The sequence below is a fragment of the Theropithecus gelada genome, chromosome 13, assembly GCF_003255815.1.
Source record: "Theropithecus gelada isolate Dixy chromosome 13, Tgel_1.0, whole genome shotgun sequence".
NCBI classification, from domain to species: domain Eukaryota; kingdom Metazoa; phylum Chordata; class Mammalia; order Primates; family Cercopithecidae; genus Theropithecus; species Theropithecus gelada.
This window is the reverse complement of record NC_037681.1, coordinates 95015606-95031752: the sequence shown is the minus strand read 5'-3', so window position 1 is coordinate 95031752 and position 16147 is coordinate 95015606. Positions and strand designations below refer to the sequence as shown.

At 50.5% G+C, this 16147-nt stretch overlaps 1 protein-coding gene and 1 long non-coding RNA gene across 7 annotated transcripts in view; both read left to right on the top strand.

Moving 5' to 3' along the window:
* The window catches only part of DCTN1 (dynactin subunit 1), a 31422-nt gene extending 21217 nt beyond the window's left edge, over positions 1-10205 (top strand). For 3 of the 6 annotated variants that reach the window (XM_025354749.1, XM_025354753.1, XM_025354752.1), the window contains 24 exons: positions 189-386; positions 544-748; positions 825-903; positions 1024-1183; positions 1300-1404; positions 1897-2088; positions 2174-2290; positions 2509-2661; positions 3251-3411; positions 3519-3687; positions 3968-4036; positions 4280-4342; positions 4451-4600; positions 4762-4923; positions 5007-5138; positions 5363-5488; positions 5725-5867; positions 6142-6308; positions 7737-7751; positions 7940-8073; positions 8191-8374; positions 8639-8718; positions 9219-9308; positions 9722-10205. In XM_025354749.1, the coding sequence (XP_025210534.1) occupies positions 189-386; positions 544-748; positions 825-903; positions 1024-1183; positions 1300-1404; positions 1897-2088; positions 2174-2290; positions 2509-2661; positions 3251-3411; positions 3519-3687; positions 3968-4036; positions 4280-4342; positions 4451-4600; positions 4762-4923; positions 5007-5138; positions 5363-5488; positions 5725-5867; positions 6142-6308; positions 7737-7751; positions 7940-8073; positions 8191-8374; positions 8639-8718; positions 9219-9308; positions 9722-9859 (3192 nt within the window). In that variant the 3' untranslated portion in view covers positions 9860-10205. The remainder of the gene's footprint in view (positions 1-188; positions 387-543; positions 749-824; positions 904-1023; positions 1184-1299; positions 1405-1896; positions 2089-2173; positions 2291-2508; positions 2662-3250; positions 3412-3518; positions 3688-3967; positions 4037-4279; positions 4343-4450; positions 4601-4761; positions 4924-5006; positions 5139-5362; positions 5489-5724; positions 5868-6141; positions 6309-7736; positions 7752-7939; positions 8074-8190; positions 8375-8638; positions 8719-9218; positions 9309-9721) is intronic. The other 3 variants (XM_025354751.1, XM_025354754.1, XM_025354755.1) reach the window with 1 other exon arrangement.
* A 1181-nt stretch (positions 10206-11386) lies between these two features.
* Positions 11387-15767, top strand: LOC112605130. The gene is made up of 2 exons (XR_003115357.1): positions 11387-12678; positions 13011-15767. It is a non-coding gene; the product is annotated as an uncharacterized LOC112605130 (long non-coding RNA).
* Positions 15768-16147: the final 380 nt, after the last annotated feature.

The following is a 16147-nucleotide window of genomic DNA, read 5'->3' as shown; positions in this document are numbered from 1 at the left end:
CCGTTATGCCATACTTTCCCCGTATATACTGTGCCACGGTTTCCTCTCAGATGTTCTTATGCCACTGACTTTTGGCCACCCTGGGGCTGGGTGATGTTTGCACACTTTATTGTGTTCTTTGCGCCAGCTCAGTGTTGGTGGAGAGGTGGGGTGGGCTGTGCAGAGACCATGAGGCCTCTCTTTTGCAGGAGGAGGAGGGACTAAGGGCTCAGGTGCGGGACCTGGAGGAAAAACTAGAGACCCTGAGACTGAAACGGGCAGAAGACAAAGCAAAGCTAAAAGAGCTGGAGAAACACAAAATCCAACTGGAGCAGGTGCAGGAATGGAAGAGCAAAATGCAGGAGCAGCAGGCCGACCTGCAGCGGCGCCTCAAGGAGGCGAGAAAGGTTTGACTCTGGATGAAGGGGGTGGCTGGGGTGGCCTGAGACCCAAGGAAGCATGCTGGAAACTAGACTGGAACTGGAGCCTGGAACACCCCGTGAGAAAGGGAGGCATGGGGCATCTCTGTGCTTGTACCCCCTCCCACCTCCACCTCTTCCTCAGGAAGCCAAGGAGGCCCTGGAGGCAAAGGAACGTTATATGGAGGAGATGGCTGATACTGCTGATGCCATTGAGATGGCCACTTTGGACAAGGAGATGGCTGAAGAGCGGGCTGAGTCCCTGCAGCAGGAGGTGGAGGCACTGAAAGAGCGAGTGGACGAGCTCACCACTGACTTAGAGATCCTCAAGGCTGAGATTGAAGAGAAGGGTAAGGGGCCCAGAGCCGCTGGGGGCCAAACGGTCGAGTGAGAACTATGCCTGAAAGTGTTAATGGTCTTCTCCAGGCTCAGATGGCGCTGCATCCAGTTATCAGCTCAAGCAGCTTGAGGAGCAGAACGCCCGCCTGAAGGATGCCCTGGTGAGGTAGGGTCTTTAGTGCTTGGCTCTGATGGTTACTCTTCTGTCTCCAAATGCATTAGAGCACCCATCGCCAGAGACTCTGACACGTGCTTTTCTCTTTCTGTCTTCCTAATGTCCCTGCAGGATGCGGGATCTTTCTTCCTCAGAGAAGCAGGAGCATGTGAAGCTCCAGAAGCTCATGGAAAAGAAGAACCAAGAACTGGAAGTTGTGAGGCAGCAGCGGGAGCGTCTGCAGGAGGAGCTAAGCCAGGCAGAGAGCACCATTGATGAGCTCAAGGAGCAGGTCTGGGGAGCCTAGCCCCTCACCCAGAATCCCCCACCTGACTCTCCTGTCAGTTGGTGCCTCCTCTTTCTAGGTGCCTTCCAGCAGCCCTTCTCCCCATCCTCCCTGTAACACAGGTGGATGCTGCTCTGGGTGCTGAGGAGATGGTGGAGATGCTGACAGATCGGAACCTGAATCTGGAAGAGAAAGTGCGCGAGTTGAGGGAGACTGTGGGAGACTTGGTAAGAGAAGAGCAGACCCCTGACATCTGACCCTGATGGTGGGTATTTGGAAGGGACCTGCTGAGAAAAAGATTGACATGTGACCCCTGGCCTTTTTTGAACAGGGTGTGCAGTGAGGGACCCAGCCTGGGCTTGCTGCACTGACCCTGCCTATTTTTTTTTTTTCCCCAAGATGGCATCTCACTCTGTTGCCTGGCTGGAGGGCAGTGGCGCAATAATCTTGGCTCACTGCAACCTCCGCCTCCCAGGTTCAAGTGATTCTCCTGCCTCAGCCTCCCGAGTAGCTGGTACTACAGTCACGCACCACCACACCCAGCTAATTTTTGTATTTTTAGTAGAGATGGGGTTTCACCATGTTGGCCAGCATAGTCTCGATCTCGACCTCATGATCAGCCCGCTTCGGCTTCCCAGAGTGCCGGGATTACAGGTGTGAGCCACTGCGTCCAGCCAACCCTGCCTTTCTTTTGCCCCAACTGTGGTGTGGTGTCCTAGGAAGCGATGAATGAGATGAACGACGAGCTGCAGGAGAATGCACGTGAGACAGAACTGGAGCTGCGGGAGCAGCTGGACATGGCGGGCGCGCGGGTTCGTGAGGCCCAGAAGCGTGTGGAGGCAGCCCAGGAGACGGTTGCAGACTACCAGCAGACCATTAAGAAGTACCGCCAGCTGACCGCCCATCTTCAGGTGCATGCCTACTGCTTGCTGTCTGCCCACCATCACCCCAGGGCTTCCTTAAGACCCAGGTGTGCTTCCTTGTCTCTCCTTCTAGGATGTGAATCGGGAACTGACAAACCAGCAGGAAGCATCTGTGGAGAGGCAACAGCAGCCACCTCCAGAGACCTTTGACTTCAAAATCAAGTTTGCTGAGACTAAGGCCCATGCCAAGGTCAGGAAAGTGGGTGGGTCTGAGGGAGCCCTGCCTGGGTTGAACTGGTATGGGGTTCTGGGCTTCAGATTCCTGGGGGAAGGGGTGCTTTGTGTAGTGGTTTGGAAGACTCTGGCCTGAGCTTGCCCTAGAAGCAAGGCATCTCCTGGAGCAAGGCATGGGAATTCTGGGGCTCTTTCAACTCTGGCTAAGAGTCTTCCTCCCTGTTCACCTCACAGGCAATTGAGATGGAATTGAGGCAGATGGAGGTGGCCCAGGCCAACCGACACATGTCCCTGCTGACAGCCTTCATGCCTGACAGCTTCCTTCGGCCAGGTGGGGACCATGACTGCGTTCTGGTGCTGCTACTCATGCCTCGTCTCATTTGCAAGGTATAGCCAATCAATCACATGTTCCACAGAAATCTAATGAACTTGCCATGAACCAGACATTGAAGATGCTGAGTGAAGACAACAGAGTCTCTGCCCACAAAGAGTTTATGGTGTAGTGGAGGAACACAGCAAAGTCACTGATGAATATATATTACAAATGGTGTGCTTTCAAGAAGAGATAGGTTCTGTGAGAGCACAATTGGAGATTTAGAGGCGAACAGGGTGTGACTGAGGGAATAACATTGTCTGAGGGCCACGAGCTGCCTGGGGGTTAACGTTGGGGGTGATTGGCAGGATAGCATTCTAGGTGGAGAGATAGCAGGAGTGGCAGCTTTAAGTCAGGAAAGACCTTGGTTCCACCGGTCCCACTACCCTTTCATTTTCATATCCTGACTCCTCACAACCTCCAGTAATCACATCACTACCCTTTCCCCATGCGAGATTCCCCACCCGGGTAAGAGCTATTTCTGCTTTCTCTCCCATGTGTGTCCGTGCTCCCCACATAGTTAAGTTCTGAGTACTGTATTCCTGAGTCTGTGTTCTCCATCCTCTGCTCTGAGGCCCAGGTTCCTGGTGTTTTTTCCCACAGGCAGAGCTGATCCGGAAGCAGGCCCAGGAGAAGTTTGAACTAAGTGAGAACTGTTCAGAGCGGCCTGGGCTGCGAGGAGCTGCTGGGGAACAACTCAGCTTTGCTGCTGGACTGGTGTACTCGCTGAGCCTACTGCAGGCCACGCTACACCGCTATGAGCAGTAAGTGACTCCTCACTCCCTCACCCCAGGGTCAGGGGTCCAGAATTGGCCAGAACTGAGATTGCCTGTCAGACTCTAGCCTCACAGCCCTCTTCTCTGGTCTCTAGTGCCCTCTCTCAGTGCAGTGTGGATGTGTATAAGAAAGTGGGCAGCCTCTACCCTGAGATGAGTGCCCATGAGCGTTCATTGGATTTCCTTATTGAACTGCTGCACAAGGATCAGCTGGATGAGACTGTCAATGTGGAGCCTCTCACCAAGGCCATCAAGTACTATCAGGTGTGGAGCGAGAATTTGGGCTTGGGGCAGGAGGCAGGGAAGCTTTCACTTGATGAGGGCTCTTACTAATATTATCAAGGTTGTATGTCCTATGCTCACTGTTTGAGGCCTGGTTTGCTCCTAGATGATCTCTCCATATGATGCAGCTGCTTGAGGGCTTTGGATTCTCTTGTACCTCCAGAGACCCATGATGACCAGGGCTCAAACTACAGTTTGGGAAGAACTCCCCACCCCCTCCAGGGCCTAAAAGTTGTCTGTTTCTTTTGTTATCTCTCTTCAGCATCTGTACAGCATCCACCTTGCCGAACAGCCTGAGGACTGTACTATGCAGCTGGCTGACCACATTAAGGTGAAGTGTCTGGGCCAGTGATTGAGCCCCCGTGGAGATCAGCAATGGAGGGCGTCAGGTCAAGAGATCAGGCACCCAAGAAGTATCACATAAGACTAGGGCATAGTTACCAAAGCCATATCAGGGAAACTAGAGGACTACTTATGTATGGGGGTCAGCAGAGGATGAGGACTTCTTAGAGATGTCGATAAGGCAAAAGGGCTCCTGCTGGGGGCTGATGATTGCATGCATCTGTCCTTACAGTTCACGCAAAGTGCTCTGGACTGCATGAGTGTGGAGGTAGGACGGCTGCGTGCCTTCTTGCAGGTGAGAGCACTTCTAGATCTCTGTGAGCTCCTCTTCTTAATCCTCACTTCCTTACTCCCAGCCTTAATGCTAACTTGGTTCTCCATCTATTTTCTTTTTCCTGAGTAGGGTGGGCAGGAGGCTACAGATATTGCCCTTCTGCTCCGGGATCTGGAAACTTCGTGCAGTGACATCCGCCAGTTCTGCAAGAAGATCCGAAGGCGAATGCCAGGGACAGATGCTCCTGGGATCCCAGCTGCACTGGCCTTTGGACCACAGGTTTAGGGCTGCAACTGGGGAAGGAAGGAAACTGAGTAGAAACAGGAGGGGCATAGCACTTAAAGATCTGGATCTGGTTAGGGGACAAATATGGTTTTGGGGTAGCTGGAAACTGTGGTACTGAACGCAGGGTTGACTCCTGACTCTGGCCCGTCACACAGGTATCTGACACGCTCCTAGACTGCAGGAAACACTTGACATGGGTCGTGGCTGTGCTGCAGGAGGTGGCAGCTGCTGCTGCCCAGCTCATTGCCCCACTGGCGGAGAATGAGGGGCTACCTGTGGCTGCCCTGGAGGAACTGGCTTTCAAAGCAAGCGAGCAGGTGGGCCTGAATGGCTGGGCAGAAGGTGTAGGGAGAGTCAGTGACCAGTGTGGGGCTTTCACTTCTGCCCTTGGCTCCTGCAGATCTATGGGACCCCTTCCAGCAGCCCCTATGAGTGTCTGCGCCAGTCATGCAACATCCTCATCAGTACCATGAACAAGCTGGCCACAGCCATGCAGGAGGGGGAGTATGATGCAGAGCGGCCCCCCAGCAAGGTGGGTGGAGATTTCCTTGGAGAAGTTGCAGAGGCCTGTAGGAGTAAGACTTGCAGAGCTACTGCTAGTTGTGGGAGGACAGGGAGACAGGAGGAAGGCATCTGGAGAGCACCATCCTGCCTAGAAGGCAGGGTTTCCCTGTAACTGGATCTCTCTGAAAGGAGCACGTTGATGATCTCTTCTCTCCACCCTCACTTTCTCACCCGCCACCGACCATTCCTTAGCCTCCACCAGTTGAGTTGCGGGCTGCCGCCCTTCGTGCAGAGATCACAGATGCTGAAGGACTGGGTTTGAAGCTCGAAGATCGAGAGACAGTTATTAAGGAGTTGAAGAAGTCACTCAAGATTAAGGTGAGGGTAGTGTAGGCTCAGGATCTGGGGGCCAGGAAGTTGGTAGGACCCTGGCAAGCAGTGAATGTTGGGGATCCGGGACTAAAACGGCTTGGGAGTTAAGGGGAGAAGTGGGGCCTGCAATCAATGGGAGCTCTAGTGAACCCTCAGGGAGCCTCCTATCTCATGGTCTAGCCCCCAGTTTCCAGGGACTGTGGGGAGGATGTCAGGGATCTAGAAGTTCTGTCCTTGTCCAGGGAGAGGAGCTAAGTGAGGCCAATGTGCGGCTGAGCCTCCTGGAGAAGAAGTTGGACAGTGCTGCCAAGGATGCAGATGAGCGTATCGAGAAAGTCCAGACTCGGCTGGAGGAGACCCAGGCACTGCTGCGGAAGAAGGAGAAGTCAGGCACTTTCCCTGGGGCCTTGCTTCCTCTAATCCTCCCCACTGCTGGAGCTCTCTGCCTCCTAACCCATACCCCTACTCAGGTTCTCTTATAGTGAGACTCCCCATTTTCTTTACCCGCTGCCAACCCCATTGCATCACCCTAGCCTCAGCCTGTGCTGCTCTGCCCCGGCTGCTCACTAGCATGGCTATTCCAAGGACCTCTCAGGACTGAATAGTCAAGGGGTGCTTTGGAGAAGGGACACTGCCAAAGCCCAGATTCTCTTTCATAGAGATTTTGAGGAGACAATGGATGCACTCCAGGCTGACATCGACCAGCTGGAGGCAGAGAAGACAGAACTAAAGCAACGGCTGAACAGCCAGTCTAAGCGCACAATTGAGGGGCTCCGGAGCCCTCCTCCTTCAGGCATTGCTACTCTGGTCTCTGGCATTGCTGGTGGTGAGTACAGTGGAATAGGCAGCAGTAGCACAGAGGAGATTGTCCTCTCTCCTGTCCTTGGCCTCAGTTTGACCTCTGCCCCCCACTCCTTTAGCCCCAGGATATTCAGCCAGGAATATGCTTGCACAGTTTCACTCTGTGCCAGTTTTCACCAAGTTTTCCCTTTCCCTGAAGATATGTGCTGAGTTCCTCTGGGCAAAGGAGGGCTTTACTAAATTGTTAATGAGGCTCAGAATAATCATGACAGTTGGTCTCTAGTAGGTGTCCTTTCTGGCTCTGTAATCTGACCTTTCTGCTCAGCCCTATATCCCAGAGGGCTGTCAGCCATCAGCAGGCTGGGCTGACTCTCCTGGGGCATCCGGCCCTGCCTAATACCTGCTCTTGATTGCTTCTCTGCTTGGGCACTGTGTTTTCTCACGGAGTTCATGGGGCTTCATTCTATGATGTGGCCATATCTTCCACTGCTGAATTATCCCAGTTTCACTTGGGGCTTGTGTTTTGACCTTTGCCTAGTTACTCAGTATAATCAGGGCTCCTCACCTAGAGTTTTTCTGGTTACCAGTTTCAGCCTCCCCAGTTTCCTGGCTCAGGAGGTGGCTGCTGCTCTCTTTGTTCTCCTCTGCCCTATAGCTTTTGTTTGCTCTCCAGTTTCCCACTTACCCTCCAGAAGACAGGCTCTTTGCCCTGGAATTAAACCCTTAGGGCCTCCAGACTTTCCCAGCTGCTCCTGTGTCTTGTCAGCTGACCTTACCTACATAGAGTCTTCGACAAAGTCTCTGTCACTGACACCCCTTGATCTTGCGAGGTGACCAAGTACCTTCTTGACTTTAGACTGTTGTGGTACAGACAGCTCTGTGTTCTTTGGAGAGAGTTTCCAGAGTTACTACTTTGTGTTGTTTTTAGCACTCTTGAAACAAACATTAACACTCTTTAAACAAACGTCGTTCTGAATTTATGAAACTTCCCACCAAAAAAGAAGGTGTTTTCCTCAGAGCAGTAGAGAATCCTGAGGAGCAAGGGAGTGTGTTTGCTTCCCCAACTTAAGCTTTGCTGCTGGTGAGCACTAAGGGTGCAGACATATGGGGGTCTCTGGAGCATTCTCCATGCCCTTCTTGGAGATGACGTCTGAGGCAGGGAGGCAGGAACAGCCTCGTGTTCCGAGTGCTTTGTGCAGTACACACTCCCTTTGCCACTGTTCTTCACACGTACCCTGTCTTATGGCCTCACTCCTGTTTGGTGTCTTTCACGCAAATCGGCTCGTCCACAAAGATAGGTGGCAGAGGGTCTTGTTAGAGAAAGTATGATGATTAGGAAAAGGGTTTTCCTGCAGGTTGTGTCCAGGATCCTCTGGTGTGTCCCCCTAACCTGCAAATCACCTAACTCCTCTCTCCTCTTTTCCTGCTCCCCCATGGGCTATCCCGAGCACAGAAGAACAACAGCGAGGTAGAGACCCACTCAGGCTGGGGGTTACCAGGGCTGGTGGGAAATGGAGCTAAGGGAGCAGGGTGAGGGGAGAGCCAGGACTGGAGGTGGGTGATGGGGGGTTGCAGAAAGCGGGGAAGAGCAGGAATGGAGCCCTGTGTTCAACCCTCTCCACTTGGGGCTGATGACATTTGTTATGGTCCCCACAGGAGCTGTCCCTGGGCAGGCTCCAGGGTCTGTGCCAGGCCCAGGGCTGGTGAAGGACTCACCACTGCTGCTTCAGCAGATCTCTGCCATGAGGCTGCACATCTCCCAGCTCCAGCATGAGAATAACATCCTCAAGGTGAGGGAGCCACGGGGAGGACTGGGATGGGGGATGGAGCATATTCGCCCCATTGATGATAGATGGCAGGGGCCTCCTAGCACCTCTTAACCACTACCCTTCTTTTTTCATCCACAGGGAGCCCAGATGAAGGCATCCTTGGCATCCCTGCCCCCTCTGCATGTTGCAAAGCTATCCCATGAGGGCCCTGGCAGTGAGTTACCAGCTGGAGCGCTGTATCGTAAGACCAGCCAGCTGCTGGAGACGTTGAATCAGTTGAGCACACACACACACGTAGTAGACATCACTCGCACTAGCCCTGGTATGTACCTGCCAACCCCCAAGATGAATAAAACCACCCCCTCTACTTGGCCCAGGGATTTAGGCCCTGCTCAGGTGGTGCCCCTACCACAGAAGCTCTTCCCAGCAGTGTTCTTTGGCTTCACTGTTCAGTTTTCTTGATTCACCCACTCTCTCTCAAGTACTTGTTCTGTTAGAGAATCTCATACCTGCACCCCTAACCCTTAATCCAGTACAACTGCCTGCCTGCACCTTGGTGGGCCTCACCAGCTTTCTCTCCCCACAGCTACCAAGAGTCCATCAGCCCAACTTATGGAGCAAGTGGCTCAGCTTAAGTCCCTGAGTGACGCCATTGAGAAGCTCAAGGTCAGCTCAGACTTTGCCCTGCAGAGCTCACTTCACAGTGGAGCCAGGCACTTCTGGAGTTACTCTGAGCCTGGCCCTATGCTAGACAGCAACTGGGGAGGAGGTGGAAGGGAAGGCAGGGTTCTTGCCTTGGAAGTTCACTGTCTCAGTGCAAACAGAAGACAGATTCTCATAACAAAATGGATTAGCTGGGATAATCTTTAGCGTGACTGGTTCAGGCTTTAGATTCCATCAGAGCTGAGATCATTGTGGGTAGAATGGTTGGGCGTGGCTTCCCAAGGGCGGTAGAATGTGAGTTGGACCTTACAGGATGAGACTTGTAAAGTAAGGAGGAGTGTTGGGGAGGGGGGATGGGGTTGGAGATGAGAGCAAAAGTATGGTGATACAGAGGACTAAGTTCCTGCCCCCTTGGTATTAGTGTCTCTGTGAAACCAGGCGGTCTTGTGCTAGCCTGTGGGGGTCCCGTAAATGAACCCTTGTCTTTCTCTCCCCTTCCCTAGGATGAGGTCCTCAAGGAAACAGTATCTCAGCGCCCTGGAGCCACAGTACCCACTGACTTTGCCACCTTCCCTTCATCAGCCTTCCTCAGGGTGAGGGGGAGATGGGGTGGAGGACGGGACAATGTGGAGAAGCTCAGGTGGGCCCCCCTCTCCTCCAGAATTGGAAGAGGCCTTTGGAGTCTCAGGTCTAACAACTACATACCTTGGGTTATCTGGCCAAATCTTACTTACAGGTAACAGAAGTGCTTATGATGCTTTGAAATTCCAATATTTTAGCACCTAAACACTTTCTGTGACTTTTGACACCAGGAGAGGCTCAAAACTCCCTTGTCAGATTATATATCCCTATTCTAATTTGAAAAATGTGGTCACCAAAGCCCAGGATCTCAGAAGCCCCAGCCACCTAGGAGCTGCCTTGGTCTCAGTGCTCAGGGACCCCTTCAGTGGCCTACAGCTCAAGTGAGCCCCTGACCTGGAGTCTTTTTCTCCTCATCAACCACCAGGCCAAGGAGGAGCAGCAGGATGACACAGTCTACATGGGCAAAGTGACCTTCTCCTGTGCGGCTGGTCTTGGACAGCGACACCGGCTGGTGCTGACCCAGGAGCAGCTGCACCAGCTTCACAGTCGCCTCATCTCCTAAGCACTCCTTTCCCCTGCTGTCCCCTTCGACCCTCAGCCCTCTGGTGCCGCTCTGCCCGATGCACAGCCACCTCAGCCAGCCCCCAGGTAGAAACATGTGGGTTAAGCTCTTCCTGCCCCATTCAGCTTCACTCCCACCCTTTCAGCATCCTGCCCCTTCACCTTGACCTGGGTTCCCCCACTCCCATTCCCTGGCCTCTGCCATAATTTGCTGTTCAATTGCTCCCTCCTTCCTGAGGGGCCTCAGGGCATGTGGGGGGTAGGCTGAGACCCCACCACCAAAGGTTGAGTGAGGTCCTCTTGATTGAGGACTTCACCCCTTGATTAAAGCAACTTCTGCTTCAGTGGTTCCTGTGTGTGTTGAGAATGGGACTTGGGCCATTCAGCTCAGAGCAGGAAGGGAGGAGAAGTGATGCTGAGGAAGCTTTAGCTGTATCAAATTTGAGGGCTTCTCTTCGTAGTGACCAGCAGAATGCTGTTTCTAAAATTCATGTGCAGTTAGTTACTCTAAGCAAGGAGGAAAGGGCTAGACTTAGGACTAGGTACCTAAGTTCATTTATGGAGTTAGGAGGGCTGGGAGGGTGTAGCCTCTGCCAACCCTGCCTCTGCTTCCTGTAGCTTCCACTGCTCTTTATTCCAGTTTTTGGAGCCAGAGTAATGATATGATCACCACCCCAGCCAATTTTCTGATGCACTGGCCAGAGTCTTCCCGTAAGACCTGGGGCCTCTCAGAGGAAACATTTACTAAATAAGGGGAAACTAAAGTGGCATACTAGTAAAGGATAGAAAGTACAAAAGCTACTCCCAAACCCACTACAAATTAGAATCACCTGGGGAGTTTCTTTTAAAATGTAAGAGATTTCTGGTTCTTGACTCAGACCTGCTGAAAACACTTCCAGAGTTGGGACTCATTAGGCTGGTAAACAGCACCCCAGCATTGTAGATATTAGCTCCAGTTTAGATTAGTTGGCTAGCTCCTTTATACTCTCTTTTTTCCCCACTTGGGGAGAGAAGTCCAGTCCAGACTCCCAAAAGGCTCTGATCTAGATGCAGAAAGAGACCCTTGGCCCTGCAGAGAGCCAGGCCTGAATTAGGCCAGATCCTTTGCTTGTGTGCTTTCTGTCTTGAAGGGAAGGGCAAACAGGAGGGCGGTTGCTCCAAGGTGGGCGTCCACGGGCTGTATTCTCAACGAGTATACTGTCTGGGAGGTCAGCGGGTTATGATATTTGAATGCCTGCTCTGTACCTTGGCTCTTCTCACCTGGGATTCTGAGAGAAAGTGATTTGATCACCTTTCCTCAATACTCTCAATGATGGTACACAACCAGTATCATTCTAGATGTATAGGATATATTGCATTACATAATAAGAGATTAATTCTCACAGAACTGGTTGAGAAGGGTTATTGTGTCTTGAACCAGAGAGTCTTCACCTCACGTCTCCAAATTGGGCTCTGCTAGAGCTAAGGAAATCACAGACCACACTGTCCTTTCCTTGGGATTGGATTCTACCCAAGCTGCTGACCTACCTTCTGATTGGTGTGGTTAAGACACTGAGGCCAAGCAACTTCTGGTGGCACTTTGAAAGGAGAACAGGGCTTTTTGTTCCATCCTTTTCCCTTGGTGGCGGTTTCTCACTACTTAAACTACTGCTCTCTTGAATGCCGAATTCATTCACCCAATTATTTGTTGGCTGTCTCCTTATGAGTGCCCCACAGGTATCTTAAGAGTCAGCGTGTCCAAAACTGAAATCATCTCTTCTGTGTCCTACATGTGACAAGCCACAAACCTGGATATCCTTGACTCCTTCTTTGATCTCCTTAGCTAATTTAGTTATCCAGTCCTGTTCAGTTTGTCCTTCATTACTATCTCTCAAATTTGTCCACTTTTTTACATCCACGAGCTTTGTCTATAAATAACTTCTTGCTCTGGGCACTTCAGCAGTTTTAAACTGGTTACCCTACCTCCATTGCCTCTCTTCAACCAGTTCTACACATTGATATGAGGGACCTTTCCAAAATGCATACTGGGCCAGTTTAAATGTCACTACCCAGTTTAAATCCTGAAATGATTTCTTCAACTAGATTTAAAATTTACATAAGATCTGAAATGGTTCCTCTATGTGTCTAGATTTTAAAATTTAAATTCACTAGAATGGGCCATGAGACCATCAATGATTTGGGTCCTGTCCACCTCTCCAGCCTCTCCCCCCATGCCAGGTGGTTTAGCTTTAGTGAACTCCTGCAGTTTCCTTGCCACCCTGTGCTCTCTCAGGCCTCTTCCCACCACCCAGAATGCCATCTACCTCCTTCCCTCCACTGTACCTTCCTGCCCCCGCCCCGTCCCCATTCCTCAGCTGACATCCTGTCAATTTATTAAGATAGCTCTGGCATTGCCACCTCAGTAAATCTCCAATCTCTGTGACCTATTAGGTGCTGCTCTTCTGGAGGCAGCAAAAGATAATAGACCTTTTTTTCAGATGTGCTTGGATTTAGTTGCTTTGTGACTTTGGCAAGGTTTCTAATCTCTGATCTGTTTTCTTACCTGCAGAATGGAAAAATTATATCTTACAGGGTTGTTATGAAGGTGAAATGAGATAGTGCATGCAAGCATCAAGCACTGTGCTGGCACACAGTAGGCTTGCTTCTCTTCTCCAGTACGTGCTCCTACTACGCTACTTTATGCCAGTAAGCATCTGTTTCTATTTTAAGTGTAGTTAACTCCTCTCCCGCTTTAGACAGGAGTTCCTTTAGGGTGTCTTCCATCTCTGCATCCCACCAAATACAAGTAAAGGGCACGTATTTGAGGAGGAGGAAGATGAGGTGTTTTGTTTTTGTTTTGTTTTTGTTTTGTTTTGTTTTTGGGACAGAGTCTTACTCTGTTGCCCAGGCTGGAGTGCAGTGGCACGATCTTGGCTCACTGCAATCTCCACCTCCCGGGTTCAAGGGATTCTTCTGCCTTAGTCTCCTGAGTAGTTGGGATTATAGACATCTGCCACCATGCCCAGCTAATGTTTGTATTTTTAGTAGAGAGAGGGTTTCACCATGTTGGCCAGGCTGGTCTCGAACTCCTCACCTCAAGGGATCCACCCACCTCGGCCTCCCAAAGTGCTGGGATTATAGGCATGAGCCACTGTGCCCGGCCAGAAGATGAGTTTTATTTTGGATGTGAGTTTGAGGTGCCTCTGAGAATGTACAAGCAGAGATGTCCATTTGGCAGTTGGAACCTGCTGGGTCTGGAGCTCAGCAGAAATGTCCAGATTGAAGATAAAGTCTGGGGAGTGAGTTGGGAACGTGTCAATGGTGGTCAAAGGCATGGTTTGGGTGAGGTTACTGTCTGTATTCAAATTACTTAGAAAACCGAATCTTAGGCAAAGCTAGTGTTAGCACTTTATTGGAGGGTGAAGTCTCAGAGCAGTGAGAGTGAGGGAAAGGAGGAAAAGAAAATCAAAGGTTAGTGTTAGTGAGTTGGCTCCTGCCTCACAAAGACAGCTGGTCACTTTCCCATGTTGGATGTCTCTGGATAGGCTACACAGAAACACCATGACTGGCTGGAACATTGTATTTGGATTGATGGAGGGATGGAGGGGAAATTCACCTGCTCTGCTTCCTGCCCATGCTTTACTGCCCAAAGTTTGCCATGGAGCCAGTGTTAGCTCCCCACTTTCTTGCTGGGATGATATTTCTTGGCCACTGGGAAAGCCAGATCCCATGCCTTGTGGCATGGCATTTAATCTAAGTCCTGCAATGGCAAGGGGAACAGAATGTGGTCACCGGCCTGTGGGAGTTGGTCAGCACACAGCAAGCAGCTGGAGACCTGGGAGTCAGGTGAGGCTGAGAGAATCTGAAGCAGCAAGTTACCTCAAGAGAGTATACAGAGGGAAGGGAAGATAGAGCCCTGGGAAGCCCTGAGAGTTAAAGAGCCTGCAGCCTGAAGGGGCATCCACTGCAAGCAGAGGGCCCCGGTAGAAAGCATTGTCACAGAGCCAAGGGAGGAGAGAGATTGAGAAACTCAGAGGGCAGTCAAGTTCTGGGAAGTGGCCATTGTGATTCAGAGATGCCTGATGAGCTGGCCAGAGCAGTCTCCATGGAATAGAGGAAACAAACTAGGTTGTGGTGGCTAGAAAGGGGAGACAGCAGCTCACGCTTACTGTGTGCCCTGGGTGGCATCCATTCATGGGAATTGTGGAGAATGGATAGCCAGGCAGATGACCAGGGAATGATTTCTGGAAACTCGGATGTGATGGTAGCAGAGAGGCCTGGTGAGGTGCTCTGTGTACCAAGGATGGAGCATAGCATAGTAACAGCCACCTTTGATTCATCCAAAGCCAGAAATGCCAGTGTGAGAGAACCAAGCAGACTGGCTGGCAGTTGGCAGGGACAGGATATAAACATTCTCAACTCTGTTCCCTGGGAGCTTCTCTCTTTTGGTGGGTTTTGGGAAGTTTCCTAGGATTAATGTTACCTGCCCCAGCATGGAGGCAGCTTTGTGAAATAAGAATAGGGCTTATATTCCATCTCTTCCACTATTGAGCTGTCTGAATGTGGGGAAGGTGCTTAACCTTTCAACTTCAGTTTCTCTATTTGTAATAGGCCAATAGCACCTTCCTCAGGTGATAATCTTAGGTAATCTTCAGGGAGAAAATTAAATGACATAACATGCTTGATACAGATGCTTAAAAAAGGATACCTGGGAGAGGCCGATACTAAACAAATGAAAAGGAAACAAAATAGAAGCAGTCACATTCCCAAGATGTACACTTGTGACACACATAACCATCTTTTGAGCCCCAAAGGATAGGTAGCCATGGCCAGGTGCGGTGGCTCATGCCTGTAATCCCAGCACTTTGGGAGGCCGAGGTGGGCGGATCACGAGGTCAAGAGATCAAGACCATCCTGGCCAACATGGTGAAACTGCGTCTCTACTAAAAATACAAAAATTAGCTGGGCGTTGTGGCACATGCCTATAGTCCCAGCTACTTGGGAGGCTGAGACAGGAGAATCACTTGAACCCCAGGAGGCGGAGGTTGCAGTGAGCCGAGATCGCGCCACTGCGCTCCAGTCTGGCGACTGAGTGAGACTCTGCCTCAAAAAAAAAAAAGGAAAAGAAGGATAGGTAGTCCTTTGTGCCCCAGCTTTCAGCTTGTTTCTGTGGGTGGCTACTGTCTTATTTTCTATCATCCAGGCACTGTTTCCTCCTCGTTTTAGCAGGCCAAGGCTGAGAGAGAGAATCTAAACATGGTGGCACCTCCCTCACTCCACTCCCACAATTTGAATTCACCTGCTTAGTTCACATTTTCAGTGCTCTACCTCAGTGGGGAGCAGGGGTGGGGCAATGCAAAGACCCAAATCTGCTGCTAGGTAATCCTAGGGAATGTACCAGGCCCCAGAGCTGAGTGTACCCTACACAGCCATGAGGCAAAAAGTGAATTAGGAACAGGTATGCTCTATAGCCTCGGTACTGTGGAAGTTTTACAGCACAGGTGACCTTGGCCCCTGTGAAGTAGGCCCAGGGCACCTGGAAAACACTTAAGTCTGAGGGTGAGTGGTCCCTCCTGCTTCTCTGTGGTTATTGTTTCATGTAGCCAGCTCTTCTATGTGTATGGGTAGCATGACCATTCACCTAGCCTCCCTCCATCTCTATTATCTGTGCCACCCGAAACAGGTATTGCTACTCCCAGGGACAGAGGTCCTCAGAGGGGCAGCCTGGGGCGTTTGACCTACATTCCTTTTCCAAAGGCTGGGGAGTTTGGATGTGGGAATTGGACTCTTCTTGCTCAAATAATGGGTGCCAGAGTAAATAGATGTCTCTCACCCTGTGTTTTGTTACTTTTTATTATGGGAAATTTTAACATACAAATGAGAGGAGAGTGTAATGACTTACATGTACAATATATGTTCATTTCATGGTTCATCTTGTTTTGTCTATATCCCCTTTCCCATCTACTCCCAGAATGTTTTGAAGCAAATCTCAGACATCACCTTATTATTTCATCAAAAAGTATTTTAGTATCCCTAAAAGATACAGCTCTTCAAAAAAGAAAACTACAATACCGTTATCACACCTGAAAAGTTAATTCATCAACTATCCAGCATTCAAGTTATCTTGGTTGTCTTATAAACATTTTGTTTTGTTTTACAGTATGTTTATTTGGATGAGATTTAAGACAAAGACAATACACTACAAATAGATGTCTTTTGAGTCTGCTTCCCCTTATTTTCTCATTATTGTACTAATATAGTGTTTGCTTTATATACATTCTTCTTAAGCTTCATTTTCAATGTGTCAGCA